The 19,156-nt window shown below is 44.8% G+C and overlaps 2 protein-coding genes across 10 annotated transcripts in view; one reads left to right on the top strand and one right to left on the bottom strand.

Moving 5' to 3' along the window:
• The window catches only part of LOC133226897 (glycerophosphodiester phosphodiesterase domain-containing protein 4-like), a 136,383-nt gene extending 130,903 nt beyond the window's left edge, over positions 1-5,480 (top strand). For all 7 annotated transcript variants that reach the window (XM_061380959.1, XM_061380957.1, XM_061380960.1 and 4 more), the window contains one exon: positions 4,756-5,480. In XM_061380959.1, coding sequence (XP_061236943.1) covers positions 4,756-4,814 — 59 coding nt within the window. In that variant the 3' untranslated portion in view covers positions 4,815-5,480. The remainder of the gene's footprint in view (positions 1-4,755) is intronic.
• Positions 21-19,156, bottom strand: part of MYO7A (myosin VIIA) — a 112,700-nt gene continuing 93,564 nt past the window's right edge. For 2 of the 3 annotated variants that reach the window (XM_061380948.1, XM_061380949.1), the window contains exons 41-49: positions 19,026-19,131; positions 16,975-17,088; positions 15,827-15,914; positions 15,541-15,647; positions 14,685-14,870; positions 14,217-14,333; positions 13,096-13,179; positions 12,091-12,210; positions 21-7,383 (exon numbers count right to left, since the gene is read on the bottom strand). In XM_061380948.1, the coding sequence (XP_061236932.1) occupies positions 7,294-7,383; positions 12,091-12,210; positions 13,096-13,179; positions 14,217-14,333; positions 14,685-14,870; positions 15,541-15,647; positions 15,827-15,914; positions 16,975-17,088; positions 19,026-19,131 (1,012 nt within the window). In that variant the 3' untranslated portion in view covers positions 21-7,293. Of the gene's footprint in view, positions 7,384-12,090; positions 12,211-13,095; positions 13,180-14,216; positions 14,334-14,684; positions 14,871-15,540; positions 15,648-15,821; positions 15,915-16,974; positions 17,089-19,025; positions 19,132-19,156 lie in introns of those variants that run through there. The other variant, XM_061380950.1, reaches the window with a different exon arrangement.

Raw genomic sequence — 19,156 nt, 5'->3', positions numbered from 1 at the left:
AAACAAGTTGAAACATGTCATACATTCGACCATTTTGTTAATTACAGAAATACAAATGAACCAAATTCTCAAAACCAGGAGTAGCAAATGTCAGACTGGATAGAAGAAAGGAGGACCCAAACATATGCTGTCTAGAAACGAAATACTTAAAATATAAAAACACAAATGAAGTAAAACAAAAAGGATGGAAAATAATATGCCATGTAAAAATAAGCATAAGAAATAATATCTGAAAACTTCAAAACATGGAGCATTACTAGAAATAAAGATTTCATAATGATAAACAGTTGCTATATCAGGATGACACTGTAAATTATATACTTAAGAGCCAAGCCTCAAAACACATTAAAAAAGAAACTGAAAGAAGTCACACTCAGAGATTTTAAGATTCTTCTCCCATCACCTGAAAGAACGACGCACAAAAAATAAAATAAGAAAGGATATATGAATACTTTCAGAGAACCTGACAGAAAATATTATAATTTTTCTATTTTCTATCAGTTTTCTAATTGACAGAAAATATTACATTCAACAACTGCAGAATAACAACATTTTCAAATGTACATGGCATATTTGCCAAAATAGACCACACATCAAGCCATAAAACAAATCTAGAAGAGATTGCTGATTTACCTCATACATGGACACAGAGAATTAAGCAAAATGAGGGGACAGAGAAATACGTTCCAAACAAAAGAACAAGACCAAACCTCAGAAAAGGAACTAAATGAAATAGGGTTACGCAATCTACCTGCTAAAGAGTTAAAATTAATGGTCATAAATGTGATCACTGATCTTGGGGGGAAAGATGGAAGAACAATACAAACTTCAACAGAAAGATAGAAAGTATAAGAAAGTACCAACAGTAGTTATAACTGAACTGAAAAATACATTAGAAGGGTTCAAAAGCAGAATGGATGAGGTAGAAGAATGCATCTGTGAGCTGGAAGACAAAATAAATGTAACTCACCCAAACAGAGCAGAAAAATGAAAAAAGAATTTTAACGTGATGAGACATTTGAGACTGCATCAAGTGTAATAATATTCACATTATGGGGCTTCTAGAAGGAGAATAGACAGAGAAAGAGCCAGAAAAATTAAATGAAGAAAAAGTGGATGAACACTTTCCTAATATGGGGAAGAAAGCAGATATCCAGATCCAAGAAGCCCAGAAAGTTCCAAATAAGATGAACCCAAAAAGACACACACCAAGACATATTACAATTAAAATGGTAAGGGGAGGGGTGGGAGGGGAGACATAATTATGACTCCTCATAATTATGAGGGGAGACATAATTGTGTGGTTGTATGGTAGAAACCAATACAACATTGTAAAGCAGTTATTCTCCAATTAAAAATAAATTTTTTAAAAAAGGAAATAATACAAACATTCAACCATAGTACAGTATGAGTATACTCTTAGTTGATGAAATACAATGTATCCATTAAAAAATATTAAACTTCCACATTCATACTCATTATGAGTCTAAGGGTCAGGGTATAGAAATGTGTATGTATTGTATGTGTGTGTATATATGATTTTACTAAATAGTCTTTTTTAAAAAAGGTAAAGATAAAGAGAAATCCTAAAAGGAGGAAGCAAAAACCAGCTTGTTACACACAAGGGAAATCCCAAAAATCTATCAGCAAATATTTTAAGCAGAAAATATACAGGCCAGAAAGACAGGTATGATATATTCAAAGTCTTGAAAAGTAAAAAATATCCAACCAAGAATTATCTACCCAGCAAGAGTTGAAGAGGAGCGATCAAGAGTTTCCCAGATAAACAAAAGCTAGGCAAGTTTCATCACCACTATGCCAGTTCTGTAAGAAATGTTAAAGGGATTTCTTTAAGCTGAAAAGAAATAGCACTAATTGAAAGAGAACATGCAAAAGTACAAATCTCACTGGAAAATGTACATATATAATAAAGGTAATATATGGATCACTTATATGAAGATTAAAAAACAAAAGTAGTAAAAATTACTGAAATTACAGTAATTAGTTATGGGTGCCAAAAATAAAAATATGTTAACTGTGTCATCAGTAAATTTCAAAAGATCAAAATCCCACACTGTTCTGTGACTACAAAAGAAATTAAATTACAAATATCTAGATAATCCTAAATACTGAAAATTAATGTATTTCTTAATATTTCATTAATCAAGGGGTTAGTCTCAAGGGAAATTGGAAAATATTTTAAAAGGATAATGCATATACAACAGCAAAATTTGTGGGGTACAATTTAAAGTCTAACTTAGAGGGAAATTTGCAACTTTAAATGTTGGAAGGTAGATTGTTAAGGTAGACACTTAATCAATATTTAAACAATCTAAAAAAGTAAATTTTTCTCCAAGTGAAGGACATAATAAAAATAGGAGCAATGAAATAGAAAAGATAAAACAATAGAGAAATTTTTTAAATTTATTTTTAATCGGAGGATAATTGCTTTACAATATTGTGTTGGTTTCTGCCATACATCAACATGAATCAGCCGTAGGTATACATATGTCCTCTCCCTCTTGAACCTCCCTCCCACCCCATCCCACCCCTCTAGGCTGTCACAGTTTGAGCTCCCTGTATCACACAGAAAATTCCTACCAGGTGTCTGTTTAATACATGGTAATACATATGTTTACATGCTACTCTCCACTTGTCACACCACCCCCTTCCACCACTGTAACCACAAGTCTGCTTTCTATGTCTGAGTCTCCAAAACAAGAGAGAAATTTTTTTAAAGTGAAAAGCTAGTTCTTAGGAAAGATAAATAAAATTGATTGATTCTTAGTAAAATGAATGAGGGAGAAAATTTGATTGCCTGTATGGGTGAATGATTAATGAAAGAGGGACTATCTCCAAATCCTAAAAATATAAAGGAAAATTATAGACATTTTAAGCCATTAAATTTGACAATTTAAATGAAGTAAACAAATTCCTTGAAATGTACAACTTACCAGAACTGAGAGAAGTAAAAATAGAAATTTGTAATAACCCACTGTCTATCAGAATCAAATCTGTGTATGAAAAACATAGCACAAAGAAAAGTCCAGACCCAACAAGTTTCACTGGCCAATCAAATATTTAAAAATAATACCAATTTTATACTAACTCAGAAAAAGAAGGCAAAGGAACATTTCCTAGCTGATTCTTTGAGGCCAGCAATCTTACATAAAGGATATCTAACAAAGATAGTATAAGAACTAAATTTATAGATCAGTGTCTTTCATGAACTTAGACATAAAAATCCTGGACAAAACATTAAAAGATTGAATCCATCAATTTAAAAGAGGGTAAAACATCTGGAGCAAGTGAGAATTATACCAGCAGTACAAGATGAATATGTCATTTGAAAATTAATCAAATTAATCTACTATATTAACAAAAACATAACTGACAAAATTTAACAACTGTTTATGATCAAAGCTCTGAGTAAGCTAGGACTAGATGAAACTTCCTCAATCTAATGAGAGATATTTATTCAAAAACCTCCAGCCAATATCATTTTTAACAGTGAAACAGTATTTTCCCTCTAAGATCAGAAATAAGGCAAGGATATCTGCCATTTCTGTTTGGCATTGTTCTAGAGATCCTAGCCAGTTTAGTAAGATAAACAATAGGCATAAAGGAAGAAGTAAAACTCCTGATATGATTATTTACATTAAAAAATTCTATATTCCTCTAAACCTACTAGAACCAGAAACTTAGGCAATACCTCAGGACACAAGATCAGTATACAAAAAAATAACTGTATGTTGATACATTATCAGTTAAAAGTTGTAAACTTTAAAAATTGAAATAGCATCATTTAAAACAGCATAAAAACATAAATAGGAATTTTAGGAAGATACTGTAAGCTCTCGCAAAGAAGATAAATGATTGGTCACTGAAAACTACAAAAGTTTAGTGAGAAAAAGAAGACCCAGATAAATGGAGAAACATAACACATTCATGCATTTGAAAACCTAATATCATAGATACTGGATGTCATGGAATTGAATTATAAATTCAAGTGCAATAAAAGTCCTCTTTGCCTGTGAGGTTGACAAAAAAATGAAACTCATGCATGCACCTGTTTCTCAAGACTGAAATTACACTCAGGGCAAAAGTAACTGAATTCTGGGCTTGCTTTTTAGGATTTTCACTCTCTCCTAGATTTCAGTTCCACTGTTCCTCATTATATAGTAAATCCTTAAATAAATTTAAGATGTGTCCTTGGTTTTGTACATTATCCAGTTTTTAATTTGTCTTTCATAAGAGTCTGTTTCCTAGCTGCATTACTATAAAAAGTCTCCATTGTCTATTTTTTTCTATCATTGTTAGAAAAAAAGCTGTATTTTGAGCAATTACTGTATAACAGACACTCCTGAGCACTGTATATGGGGTGACAAGCAAGACAGAGTCTCTGTCCTTAAAAAGCTCCCATTTTAATGGAGAATGTCTTCGTTTTTCTGTTCAAACTGCTTTGGAAGGAGTGGTTATAAAATGCACAAACTTTAAGCACATATTGATCTCTGCCTTCTGACAGCTCCCATGGAGTTAGAACCTCAGACAATAGACTTAAACTCCAGCACCTTGATGAATAGAGGACCATAGCAAAGTCTTCCCAAAGCCTGGGTAGGGAGAGAAATAGGGGGAAAGAATCTGAAATGGTAAGAGAGGGGCTGACGTTTTAAAGATGACTAGGATTTTGCCATGTGACCAGCAAAGGTTGGAGAAGTGACTTTGGAGGAAACTATGTTGTTTTCTATCCCACAGAAACTCCAAGTGTAAGAAGTCTCCACAAAGAAGTTTTGAGAGTTGAAGAAACTCTCTAGATTTAACCAAAAGCAAAAGGGAACATCCAGGCTCTAAATCCATTATACCAGAGGCTCTCAAGGAAACCACTAAACCAACCATGCATCCCAAGGATGACGTTAGACAACCTGTGGCCACATAGCTGGTCTCTGAACCCATCCAAGCACCCATTTCAGGGGCCAACAGAGAGGCCACCCTCCAAACTGCAAACTGCATTGCCTACCATGAAGGCAAATGAACCAACAATTCCCTCCATGGAAGACCCTCCTCCTGAAACATAACCTGAACACCACCACCCCATTGACTCCTCCCAATAATCCTCTTTTACGATGGTTTCTACCACATCCAGAATGCTCTTCTCCTTTGGGCTGTCTTCAAAGAAGAATTAGCCACAACTTGCCGCCTCCTCCTTCTTCTTTCCTCTCTGGGCCCAGGGTGAACTGATGGTAGAGAGAGGTCAAGAAAGAAGTGCAGAAGAGCCAGGGAGGCTCTCAGGAAAACCATTTCTGGTCTCGCCTTCCATCTCCAAGTGATGAGCAAAGGGAAAACCATGTGATCCTGGAGGTGGAGCTGGTTGCTCTCCGGGTGAGAGAGGATTTGTCTCATCCTGACCCTTCATAATATTCCCCGCTAAAGGAGTGGCTGTGGTGAACATCAGCATGTAAATAAAGGCAACTTCTCAGGAACTCAGAAGGTAATTGATACACTCTTTGCACCCCTCTGTGGCCACTCAGACTGACAAAGACTAGGGGATGAATGCCAAAATGATGCCATCCAGAGAAGGAGGAGTAGTGTGGGGCATGAGTCAGGGGCAAAGATCTCACCCCACACACATATCCTGTCATACAGTGTGCCTGGGGTGCTTCCTCATAGCTGGTCACTGGCTGATTCCCCACTGGGGTGATGGGCATAACCCAGTGGCCTTTGGCCATCAAGGGAAACTAGATCTGAAATCCCAGTGTTAGAAACAGCAAGTCACATTCCACCCGTGTGACCATCACCTATTCATGCTCCTTCTCCAGGCCTCATGTTCCCATGTATACGGTGATGGGCAGGGGCAGACACCACAGTACGTTCCCTGTGGCTCTGGTTTATCCTGGGCTGACAGTGGAGTCCTGTAAACATCGGTGGGGGAGGGCTGCCTCGGACAGCCGCACTGTCATCCCAGAAAGCAGGGCTGTCTGGTTTGGGGCCTCCATTTCAACAACAGCCCCTCCACCTCCCACACAGGCATCTGGAGAGAAGAGCACTTTCTGTGGAGTGGTTTGTCACCTACATGCAGGTGACCCCAGACCCTTCAGTGTTTGAGGGCAAATGAGCTGGGCTGGCTAGGCTGAATATCAGGAGTCTAGAGGACAGATCACTAACATGCCAGTGGCAAGAGGATTCTCCCCCATCACTTCTCCAGGCTCTCATCCCAGCCACAGCCCAGAGGGATGCCCCACCCCTACATCACACCTTCCCTGTCTGAAGCTCTCACCCCTAGACCTGCCCAGGTCATGTCCAAACTTGATTGTTCCATCCTAGTCACAAAGTAATATTTTACAGAAACCCACTGGACGTAAGGATTAACCCAAGGCAGCATGGTTTCTGGGGTTCTTGGAGGTTTCTTAATGGACCAAGGAGACATTTCTGGCAGGATACAAGGGCCACTCTGGATCCACTGGCCCAGAAGCTGGTCCCCGCTCTGGATCTCCAGCCAACCATAATTAGGTCTTCACCTCCCAGGCTGACATCCGTCATTTCCCCTCAACCTACCCCAGGCCCAGCCTGTCCCTTGAAGCCCCTTTTAGCACACTATGGGCTCAGGCACCCCAACCCCCAAACCCAGACAGCTTTATCCTGCACACACAGACCACAGAGAGAGTTATATAGGCCACTACCCCACAGATCCCTGTTCCTGGCCCCACACACTGCCCCCTCCCACTTCCCCCAGCAAAGACACTACCAGACCAGAAGATAAAACACAGGCTTTATGCCTGAGATCATCAAGGGAGATTTACAGCAGCTCAGCACTCACACTGTAATATTTAGAAGCAGTCTGTCTCCCTCATCCCAGCTGAGGCTCCCGGACTTAGGGGTATTAAGCCAGTTCCTTAGGTTTCAGGATAATCTGGTTGTTCCCAGCATAGAGAACTAGATCGTCCTGTTGGTTACATTTCCGGGCCATGACCTCAAAAGAGGTCACATGGTAGGGCTAGTATGAGTTAAGAATGACATCTGAGGAGCACAGGCTTTTACAACTGGGATTGTCACAGCAAGCCAGGACTAGAACCAACCAGGTGCTTCAGGCTGGATGGAGGGAGTTCTACATCCCAGCAAGGTCACCTCACTGGAAGAAGGATCAGAGCCCACATTGGTGCAGTCAGTGGTGGCCAGCTGGTTCAGCCTCCCTGCCTGGATAGCCAAGGTCTTCCCCTGGATGCAGAGGTAGCTGATGGTCCTGAGCCAACTGCTTCCTTGAGAGTAGGCACAGGGCCAGAGCAACAGGGCCACTGTTCACTTGCCACTCCTGGAGCCCCGCTGTTTGCTCATGGCCGTAAGCATCTGGCTAATATAGGAAGTCAGGAGGTCATCCATCTTGTAGCCCTGGAAAGAGCAGCAAGAAGATAAAACAGAGCACCAAGTAGGACACAGCCACCCACTCTTACCCAGAACACAGCACCCAGGAAACTGCAGGGGACAGAAACCTGGACAAAGGCAAATCCTGCCCCACTCTGGGCTCAGCCACACAGCTGAAGGTATGGATTCATCCAGCCAGATATCTAGGGTTCTAAGTTATTGTGATCCCACATTAAGGTGCTAGTTTGTGGGTTGCTCAAATCCCTACTAAGAATAAACATTGGATAAGAGGTTGGAATGTCATACTTCATTGTTTGGATATGTGAAGAATGGTATTAGGACTAGGATTGAAAAGATTAGGGCTAGTACTTCTAGTTAACTGGGGATTGATGAGTTAGTTGTTCATAGGATATGCAAGTACAAAACACCACTCTGGTTAAATGTGTGGTGGTGTATTGAGAGGATTTACCAAGGTATAATTGTTGGGATCTCTTAATAAATCAGGTGAAAAAAGAACTAATACTATTGGAAAATAGGACTAATACCAATTCTAGAACTAGTAAAAAAGACACCTAGGATGTCTTTAATTATATAGTAGGAACAAAATGGGATTTTACCTATATCAGATGATTTCTGTGGGAGTATTAGCTCCTGTTTCATGAAACATTAGTAGATGGACAGCAGCTACTGCTGCAATGATAAATGGAAGAGTGACGTGGAAAGTGAAGAATTGTGTAAGAGTTGCTTTATCTACAGAAAAACCGCCTCAGATCCATTGAGCAAGGTTTATACTGACGTATGAGATTGCTGAGAGAAGGTTGGAAATAACTGTTGCCCCCCAAAATGGTATTTGTCCTCAGGGTAGTATAAAACCTATAAATGTTGTGGCTATAACTGTAAATAACAGGATAACTCCAATGTTTTCATGTTTCTAGAAAACTGTAGGATCCATTATAAAGATTGCATCCTATAGGGATAAATAGGCAGATAAAGAATACAGAAGCTCTGTTTGCATGTATGTATTGAACAATTCATCTGTAATTTACATCTCAGCAGATATGTGTAACTAAGGAGAAGGCGGTTATCGTCTGATATGTAGTGCATTGCTAGAAACAAAGCTGTTAAGATTTGTAAAACTAAACAAATACCTTTTAGGAACCAAAACTTCATCATGATGAAATGTTGGATGGAGCTGGAAGATCAGTGAAAGCATTGTTAATAATTTTTATTAATGGGCATAATTTTTCAGTGTTGGTCATTAGTGCTCTTGTAGCTGAATAATAATGAGTTTTCATGTCAATGGCCATGGTTAGATTCCATGTAAGAATAATGATAGCATACATTGTATTTTAAGTACTATTTTTGTAATTAGTTTTGTGGGAAGTTTTCTTCAAAACCTTCATGGTCGGTTTGAGTTGATTGTGGGTGGTAATGTTAGAATTGTGTTGAATTTTCATGGATTTTTGGGGGGATTAATAGTGTTTGGATTTACTTGTGGTTGTTGTTCAGTCACCAAGTCACATCCAGCTATTTGCAACCCTATGGACTGCAGCATGCCAGGCCTCCCTGTACCTCACCATCTCCTGGAGGTTGCCCAAATTCATGTCCATTGAATAACTGATGCCATCCAACCATCTCATCATCTGTTTCCCTCTTCTCCTGCCCTCAGTCTTTCCCAGAATCGGGGTCTTTTCCAGTCTCTCAGCTGCTTGAATACTTTTTATACGGACTTTTGCCAGCAAAGTGATGTCTTTGCTTTTTAATACACTGTCTAGGTTTGTCATAGCTTTGGATTTATTTAGGGGAGATGTTAGTGGTGTTCGGGAGTTCCTGGTGGCTCAGACAGTAAAGAATCCACCTGTAATGCAGGAGACCTGGGTTCGATCCCTGGGTTGGGAAGATCCCCTAGAGGGAGGGGCATGGCAACCAACTCCAGTATTCTTGCCCGGAGAATCCCCATGAACAGAAGAACCTGGCAGGCTACAGTCCATGGGGTTGCAAAGAGTCAGACACGACAGAGCAACTAAGCACAGCATTAGTGGTGTTTGGTTATACAACAGCTATGGCTTCTGAGCAGTATCCTGAAGTTTGGATCTCCAATAAGACTGTATTAGGAGCATTTTTTTCAGATTTAATAACAGAGTTTTCAGTGGTATTTTATGTTTTAAAAGATGAGGAAGTGGAGGTTGTGTTTTAAGTTTAATGGTTTGGGAGATTGGGTAATTCATGATGCAGGTGATTCTGAGTTTTTTTAGTGAAGAGGCTATGGGGACTGTAGCACTATATAGCTGTGGTACTTGATTAGTGATTATTACTGGTTGATCATTGCATATTGGTGTTGTGGTTATTACGGAAACTACTCGTGGTAATTAAATAGAATTATGTTTAGGAGGAGGGTGATGAGGAATGAGGAAATATACCTTGATTAGATCTTTTTGGTCTGATACTAATGTAGAGATATTTATCTGAATAAGGGAAGTAATTTTTGGTAAAATATTTTCTAATCAACAGGCTGATTTGTGGTTTGTTGATAGATTTAAGTAGGGTGATAAACAGTGTATAATAATACTTTCCCTCTTAGGGAAAATACCCTAAGGGTTTGGAAAGTCTGAATATATTTGAAGAGTAAACTTTAAATTCTGTGTGTTATTATTAATTTCAAGTGCTAAGGTAAAACCTAGAATGGTTATGGCAAGGGAAGTTGGTTTTAGGTAATAAGGTATAGTTATTTGAGGGATTGTTGTTGGGGGGGTATTGTTGAAAATAAATAATAAAAGCGTATGAGATAATGGATACTGTCACTCTTATTGGCTGATATTTGTTATGATTGGTATTAATATAATGTAACTCATGTGAAAGGAAAATTTATTACTTTTATTTGTAGTTGCACCAATTTTTTGGTTCCTAAGACCAATGGATAACTACTATCCTTTAAAAGTTTGAAAAAGTCATGTTACATGGTATTTTTACCATAAATGCATGCTAGTCATGCGAAGACGTTAGATCAAGAATCAGATATTGCTGACAGCAGTTCTTACATACTTTCTTGGTAAATAAGGCTAAATCTTCTGTCTCTAGATTCACAAACTAGTATTTTTTAAAACTATATTTACAGTACAAGGGGCCTAAAATGACTTGGGGATTTAGTGGTAGAAGTAGAGAGGTAAAATATGAAGTGTTAATGAGGGCATTTTCTTGTGTAGAAGATTGTAAGATGTTACTAATGTGATGTGTGTATTTGCCTTGTTATATTATGATTAGTATGTATATGGAGTATAAGGCAGGAATTACTGTATTAATTCCTATTAGAGTAATTGTAATAGTTGATCATGAGAAGGATGCTATTACTACAAATAGCCCTCCAATCAGACTAATGGCTGGGGTAGAGGTAAATTTATAAGACTAGCAACCTTAGGCCTCAGGCTAAGGTTATTGTTTGGCTGTGAATTTGTTCATAACGTGAATTTGTTAAGCGGAATCATATGGATGATGTGAAGCCATGGGCAATTATTAGAGTGGTAGCTCCTGTATAACTTCAAGGTGTTTGGATAAGAATAGCTACAATAACAAGTGCCAGGTGGCTGATGGAAGAATATGCGATGAGTGATTTTGATCTGTTTGATATAAGCAAATTGAACTGGTTATAGTTATAGGGATAATATGAGAAAAGGATATACTGTAAAATCTGTTAGTGGATTTAGTGTTGTTACAATTCATAATACGCCATGCTGCTGCTACTGCTAAGTCACTTCAGTCGTGTCCGACTCTGTGCGACCCCATAGACGGCAGCCCACCAGGCTCCCCTGTCCCTGGGATTCTCCAGGCAAGAACACTGGAGTGGGCTGCCATTTCCTTCTCCAATGCGTGAAAGTGGAAAGTGAAAGTGAAGTCGCTCAGTCGTGTCTGACTCTTAGCGACCTCATGGACTGCAGCCTACCAGGCTCCTGCGTCCATGGGATTTTCCAGGCAAGAGTACTGGAGTGGGGTGCCATCGCCTTCTCCAATAATATGCCATAACCGCCAAGTTTTAGTGATATGGCTGTAAGTACTACAGAACCTGCGATGGGGGCTTCTACACGTGCTTTGGGCAATCAAAGATGAAGGCCTTAGAGTGGTATTTTTACCATAAATGCATGCTAGTCATGTGAAGACTTTAGATCAAGAATCAGATATTGCTTGAGTTCAGTAGTGAAGTGTTAAGAAATTTAGGGAGCCTGTAACATTTTGGATATAGTGAGAGAGCTCCTACTAAGTGTATAGAATAAAACATAAAGGCCTGCATTAAGGTGTTCTGTTTGATTACCTCATCAGATGATGGTAAGTGTTAGGACTATTATTGCCTCAAATAGAATGTAGTGTACAATTAACTCTAAAGCAATAAATGCTATGATTATGGTCACTCCCACAGGTAGGGATTTCTGAAGGCTGTACCAGCTGAGCTCAGTCCAGGAGGCCTCATTGCTAACAGCTCTGCTGTTGACCTCAGTGGCCAAAGGTTCAATCTCTAAATATTAAAGGCACTGGGACATAGTTACTGAGTGGGCAGTCTGTTTCTCATCTCTAGATTAATAAGCCCATTCCCCAGACCTAATCTGACCTGACCTTAGCCCCAACCTGACCCTTGATCCTGACTGCAGACCAGACGGCACACTCCTCCTGTTTGTTGCAGGGACTGGGAGGATGAGGGAAGGCAGGGTTGGGGAGCACCCCAGGCCTGGAAGGAAGAGTTCTCACCAGTGACGTCTCACAGAGGAGTTTGCTCCCACGCACCAGGTTCCCAATGGTGATGTGGAAGTAGGTGTTGCCGCTGCTCCAGTTGGAGATCTTGGTGAAGGGGTGAGTGGTCAGGATGTCCTAGGGGAGCAGAGAGAATCTGGGGCTGCACATCTGGACCATCTGACCTCACTCCCCTCAGCTCCAGCCCACAGACACCACCCACACAAAGGACCTCGGGCCCTCAGACAAGGCAAGGAGCAAGAGGGTAGAGGCCAGCTGTGCCATGGAGCTGCTGTGGGAGGCAGGCCTTGGTTGGGACCAGCTAGTGGGACAACCAAGGAAGCCCAGGGGGTTGTCACATGTGTGGAGCTGGAATTGGAGATTTTAAGAGGATGAGGAAACTGAAACTGAATTCCCAGATGAGATGATCCAGTGGAGTTGAAGGAGGGAGACAGAAAGACACAGCCTTGCAGAACACAGTGTATGCACTGGGTAGAGAAGCAGCCCAGGGAAGTGCCTGAGAGGGAGACCAAGGGAGAGGCAAGGAAAGCCAGGTGAGTGGGCCCATGGATCCAAGAGGAAGGTGGTGGTCATTGCCCCCTTCGCCAGCAGCCCCAGTTGTGCTCTCCTGTGTCAGTGGTAGGACCTGCTCAGCCCACACATCTGAGCATCAATCACCCCAGCACAGCCTGCCACCTGACCAACTGTGGACAGAGAGCATTCTGGAGAGGGGAAGGGGTTGGTAGTGTCTGATGATACTGGAAGACCAAGCACTAAAGAGTTGAATGGATTTCATAGTGAGGACTTCATTAGTAACTCAGAGAGCACTTTTGATGGAGAGATGAGAGGTAAGGAAGTAGACACAGCAATCATGGACAGCCTCTCAGGACATGTGGCCAGGAGGGTAGATGAAGTGAGGATATTGGTAGCTGACAGAGTGTCTTAAAGTTTGGTTCTGGTGTCCTTTGTTAGAAGTACAGACAGAAAATCCCCCCTTACCTGCTCTTCCCTGTCACTGCTCACCTTGGTTCTGGGATCAATGAGGCTGACCCCATACTTATTGATGGCAATTAAGAGGATCTCAGGAAAGTTTGGCTCTGTAGTTTGCTAGTTTAAAAAAAAAAAAAAATCAGATGGGGAACCCAGAGCAGGAAATGTTTTGTACATTTGGGGAGAAATAAAGCTGCCCCCAGCTGGGCTTAAGTCTGCCTCTCCCCCCACAACCTCAAGTTTCTCCCTCTTCTGGATCCTCAGCTCTACCCTGAATCCTTTCATGGGTCCCCAGCAACTGGCAAGAGTTTCATCCCTTCTGTCCTCTTCTCTAGGAGTCCCTGAGGTCTCTCTCTCTCTCAGCTCTAAAGTCTCTCATCTTTAAAAGACCTCTCTGAACCCTATACTTGCCTCCAGATGCACTTGCCTACCTCTCTTTCTTGCACAGCCAAGCTGTGTCAAAGGGCCCCCGTCCCAGGTGTGTAGTGAGGCCACCACTCCTCTCCATTCTGACCTGTCCCCTCACGCCTCATGCCCATCCCCTCGTGCCAGTCTCTTCTCCATTCTCCTGCCTCTGGTCCCATCAACCCTGTTCAAAACCCTCCAGGGCTGGGCACCACCTTCAGGAGGAAACCTACCTGCCTCTCACCGCAGTCTGCTCGCCTCACACCTCATGCCCATCCACACTCATCCACTTACGTTTCCTGCCCATGCCTGAGCTCTCACACTTCTGGGTCTTTGCTCAGGCCAGACTGTCTGCCAGGAACATTGCCCCCAGGGTCTCCCTGGAAAGCTCAGGTGCTGCCTCTCCCAGGAAGCCTTCTCAGCCTTCACCATGTGGTTGGGCCTCCCAGGCTCTGCCACCTCCATGGGGGCTCCCCACTGCCAGCACAGATCATCCTCTGTTACTCTAACCTCTGTACACATCTGCCTCCCCTGCCAGGCGAGGTGCTGGCCCCTTAGTGTCCTAGGACTGATCCCAGGGCCCAGTACTTAGCTGAGACACCTAGCTGGGACAAAGCTGAGGGTCGTTTCCCCCTTTCAGTCCCAGGCAGGTGGCAGAGACCACTGTAGTCTCCCCAAGTCATGGGGAGGAGTCCTGGTAACATGTGGTTCCCCTCCCCATCTCTGAGAATCACCCACCCACAGCATACCTTCACCTCAAAGAAGGCTGAGCCAAAGGTGGGCCACTTGAAGATGAGCTTCAGGAAAGCCAGCTTGGCCTCCTCCTTGGACTTCCCCGCGTGCTTGTTGAAATAGGCGACGATGGACTGCAGAGGGAGGGTGGGTCAGAGTCCTCTCCCCTGCCAGTCCTGCCCCCTGCACTGTCAGCAGCTGCCATGGGCCATGGGGGGCCAGCAGTCTCCCACTAATACCAGTTAGTGAACTCTTGACAGCCCTTCCCTCCCCAAAGCAAGCAGGTCAAACAGTATCAAGGAAAATCGGGCCACCTTAGTAACCAGGACCAGACAAATTGCTGCAAAGTGACCAGCTGAATTTACAGGGGTCACAAGAGATACTTCCCTGGGCTACTGTCCAGCACCTGCCCCCCTGACCCTGGGGTGTCCAGAGACCCATTCGGAAGGGGGGGGCCTGTTCCCACTGTCTCCCTCTGTGCTCACCCGCTTCCAGTCGTCAGGCGAGACCTGCCGGATGAGGTCCTGGGGCACCAGCTCCCGGAGCAGCTTGGGGATACTGGGGAAGTAGGACTTGTCCTCCTCGAACTTGACCCTATAGATGAGCGCCCCCAGCTGCAGCACCTCTTCCCGCGTGCACTTGTGGTAGCCTCGGAGGTACTTGGGCAACTCCTGCCAGAGACAGAGAAGGTCACAGGCGTGGAGGCACCTGGGGGAAGCAGGCTTCTCCCCTTAAACACCTCCACCGTGAGGCTGGGTCCACCTGCTCCCCAAGGTGGGATGGCACAGGACAGGGAAACAGCCTTATGCCGCACAGAGGCAGCGCTTTACAATTTTAAATCAGAGCCAGGGGTGAATATCATCTCATTTACCCTCATAACAGTCCAGTGAGGCAAGCAGCTCCATTTCAAAGATGCAGACACTCAGAGGGACCAGCTGGGGCACCTGAGACTATTCCATAACTCTAGCCCCTCCACCAGGCCTGTCCTTCCTTGGGAAAAAGCCTCTCTGGCTGGCCGCCTCCCACTGTGTTCCCTTGAGACCCACAGGCTTCCTCAGCAGCACTAGCCCCTTCCCCACCTTTCAGACCCAGAACCACAGTCGCTGAAGATGAGCTGACCGAAAGCAAAGATGAAGCCTCGAACGCTGTGCACAGGCTTCTGGAAACTTAACAACCGTCTTATCCACTCTGTGAAGAGTAGGGGACTGAGGACGCCCTGAAGACACGCTGCAGAGCAGGAACTACCCACCCACCTTGGGGTCTACTCAGCAGGTCTCTGCTTTCATAGTCAGTACTCAAGGCGGCTGCACAAGCACAGCCCCGAGCTACTGGGCAGCTCACCTGGTAATAGTGGAAGATGGAGTCGGCCATGGGGTCCTTCCCCGGCACTGTGGTGGTCCACAGCTTCTTCATGAAGAACACTTGGTAGGTCAGCGAGGGCACGACTCCTGGGGCAGAGGGCAGGCGGTCACCCAGAAGATGCCAGCACAGAGGGCTGTCCAGCCCAGCACCAGCCCGGAGGAAGCCCCAGCCTGGGGCCCCACCCACTTGGACCTCAGGTATGGCACTCAGCCAGCACCTGCCAGCCCCAGACCTCAGACGATCCCAGGACTCAGCCTCACGTTACCATCCCTGACAGGCCGGGCTTTCTTTATCCAGTCCGTCAGATGTCGTACGAAGTCGAAGAAGAAGTCATTCTCAGGGACGCTGATGACCTAGGGACACGGTCGTTCTAGTCCACTCATTTTAATTTGAGCAATACTGAGTTCTCTGATTTTCCCATCCACGGCCTCCCCGACAACCCCTACTCCAGAAAGATTCCTGCTTGCAGCCAGGGTGGGTGTCTGTAGATCAGCCCCATCTTGCCCCAAGTTTGCCTGCTGAGTGTCTGGCCAGTGACAGTGACTCCACTCATTCAGCAAAGAGTCACTGATCACTGCCCTAGGACCCTGGGAAAAAAAGGCTGAGATGGCGGCCCAGTCCCTGCTTTGGACATTCTCTGGCATCCATTTCCTGAGCCACTCACAGACTCTTAAGTCCCTCCCGCCCAGGTCCAGGACCTCACCGGATCACTTCGGGTCACAGTGTCTGGTACAGGGTCAGACTAATAAGGAGACAGACATGAATTCACACAGAACTCTGGGTGAGCAACAAGGGGAAGCACCTGACCTGTGCAAGGGTCAGGGAAGCCCCAAGGGAAGGGCTTTAGAGCTGGACCTTTGTCCCCCCACATTTATGTCCATGGAAGTCAATGAGGGGTGGAGGCAGGGCCCTGTGCTTCAGAGCCACACCTACCTGGATCTGAGTCCCTGCTGTGTGATCTGGGATAAGTTACTTAACCTTTCTGAGCCCAGGGACATAGTCACCCTCTCTCTTCAAGGGCTTTTTCAGAGGTGAACTGAGAGCCTGGCAGCTGAGGGACCAGTCAAATCAAATCTGGAAAGTACATGTGTTGGGGGGCAGGGTGAGGAGCCTAGTGTGTCCAGAACCCAGAGTGCCATGTGGATCCCAAGAGAGCTGTAGCCAGGCTGTGCAATGGCTCAGAGGAGAGAGATATAGGGACAGCGGCTGCATGGAAGGGGCCACTGCAGGGATGTAAGGAGGAGGCAGAATCAGAGGCCGTGTGCAAGAGTGCCTCTTCCTCTCTTGCCCCATCCTTCCTTCTGTCTCTCTCCCCACCCCCACCGTCCCATAAGCTCCCAGAGGCCCAGCAAATTTCCCAGTAGACAGCCCAACAGCAGGTAGATTAGCAACCAATGACCACCCATGACCCACCTTATCTACAATTTTGACAAAGAGGCTGAATCCCTCGGAGGACTTGAGGAGCAGCCGGGCGGCGATATTCTGGCAGAAGTCCTTGGCCTTGGTGCTGGACTCCACCTCAAAGGCCTGGTGCAGGGAAGCACTTGCTGGGCTCCGGCAGGGCCTCTTGCACCTCTAATGGCTGGGCCTCAGAGAGAGCCCCTTCCCCATTCAAGACACCCTCCTTCTGAGGGGGCTTCCCCAGAGCTCAGCACAATGCTTAAGTATACAAACTGTTGCTGCTAAGTCACTCCAGTCGTGTCCGACTCTGTGCGACCCCAGAGACGGCAGCCTACCAGGCTCCCCCATCCCTGGGATTCTCCAGGCAAGAATGCTGGAGTGGGTTGCCATTTCCTTCTCCAATGCATGAAAGTGAAATGTGAAAGTGAAGTCACTTCAGTCGTGTCCGACTCTGTGCGACCCCAGAGACGGCAGCCTACCAGGCTTCTCCATCCATGGAATTTTCCAGGCAAGAGTATTGGAGTGGGGTGCCATTGCCTTCTCCAGTATACAAACTACTATGTATAAAATAAACAAGCTACAAGGATATACTGTACAACACAGGGAATATAGCCAATATTTTATAATAACTATAAATGGAATACAGCCTTGAAAAACTGTGATTCATGGGCTCCCCTGGTGGCTCAATGGTAAAGAATCTGCCTGCCAATGCAGAAGGCATGGGTTCAAACCCTGATCCAAGAAGATCCCACATGCCTCAGAGCAACAAAGCCTGTGAGCCACAACTAGTGAGGCTGTGCTCTAGAGCCCAGGAACCACAACTGCTGAAGGCTGCGTCCCAAGAGCCTGTGCTCCGCAACAAGAGAAGCCACCATAGTGAGAAGCCTCTGCGCGGCAACAAAGAGCAACCCCCGCTCGCCGCAGCTAGAGAAAAGTCTGCGCAGCAACGAAGACCAAGCACAGCCAAAAAAATAAATAAAATCATCTTTAAAATGGTGAATCACTGTGTTGTACAGCTGACACTCATAATATTGTACATGAACTATACTTCCATTAAAAATAAATTTTAAAAAAAAGTAAAAGCACCTCCTGTCTGGATCTTCCCAGATGGTGCCCTTCCCAACCCCCCAAGAAGTTTCAAGCCTTGGCCTCCAGGGTCCTGGGTGTGGCTGTACAAGCATGAGTGATGGCAGAGGCCAAGGAAGCGCAGAAGAGACAGGGCGGGTGGAATAAAAGAGACTGAAGAAGGGAGAAAACAAACTCCAGAAAGGTGAGGCGTCATGAGGGAGGAAGCTGCCCAGACGGGCTGAGAGGGATAGGTGAGTCCAGGGAAGTTTAGAAGAAGGAGGGCAGTTTGGGGGTCGGGGGGGATGTTCCATGTAACCTTCCACCAGGGACAGGAAAGGATTTTAGCAAGATTTTCTGTCCTTGTGTCTAGAATCCTAAAATAGTATTTCTGAGTCTCTAGTCTCTAAACAAGTTGTTAAGCTGCTTTTCAAACCAAAAGTTTCAATGTTGGTCTTGTTTATCTGAATGAGATGCTATGCTGGGATGGGGAAGGGAGAATAGATCAGAAGTCAGCCTGACCAAATGGGTGTGACAAGAAGACAAATAAGACCTCTGCCCAGGGGACCAAGGTAGAGGAGACTTAGGTCAAGTGAAAAGGAGGAAAGGGATCTGCAGGAGAGTGGACTTAGGACAACAGGGGAGGTCTGGAGCTGTGGAGCAGGCAGGCCTGTGCCCAGGAACAGAATGGGCATCGGGGAGGTGACATCAACACAGAGCTCAACTCGGAGGGAGAAAGCACGTTCCTGCAAGACAGAGACTCCTCCGAGAAAGGGAGGGATGACCTTGTCAAGGAAGCCGATCCAGTTAGTGGGAGGCTAGACCAGGAACCCAAGGGCTCCTGACCCAAGGAGTCTATGGCCCCAGCTCCACTGAGGGGCAGGACAATGGGGGCAAAGATGGGGGTGGTAGGGGAGAGGCATCAGGGCTGCCCCATGTCCCCAAGGGAGCCACATCCTTCAGGGGCACCCACAGACGAAGAAGCCAGAGTCCCTTACCTCGTCAGTGTCATCAGGAAAGTAGACCTTGTGGAAAATCTGGGTGGTTTTGTGCTGGATGGCTTCCACCTCCACCAAGTGTGGGGGGTACTTCCGGGACCCATTTCTGAAAACCAGGTGAAGAGGGGAGG

Source organism: Bos javanicus, chromosome 15 (genome assembly GCF_032452875.1).
Source record: "Bos javanicus breed banteng chromosome 15, ARS-OSU_banteng_1.0, whole genome shotgun sequence".
Classification (NCBI taxonomy): Eukaryota; Metazoa; Chordata; class Mammalia; order Artiodactyla; family Bovidae; genus Bos; species Bos javanicus.
The sequence above is the reverse complement of the archived record's forward strand: the minus strand, read 5'-3'. Positions and strand labels throughout refer to the sequence as shown.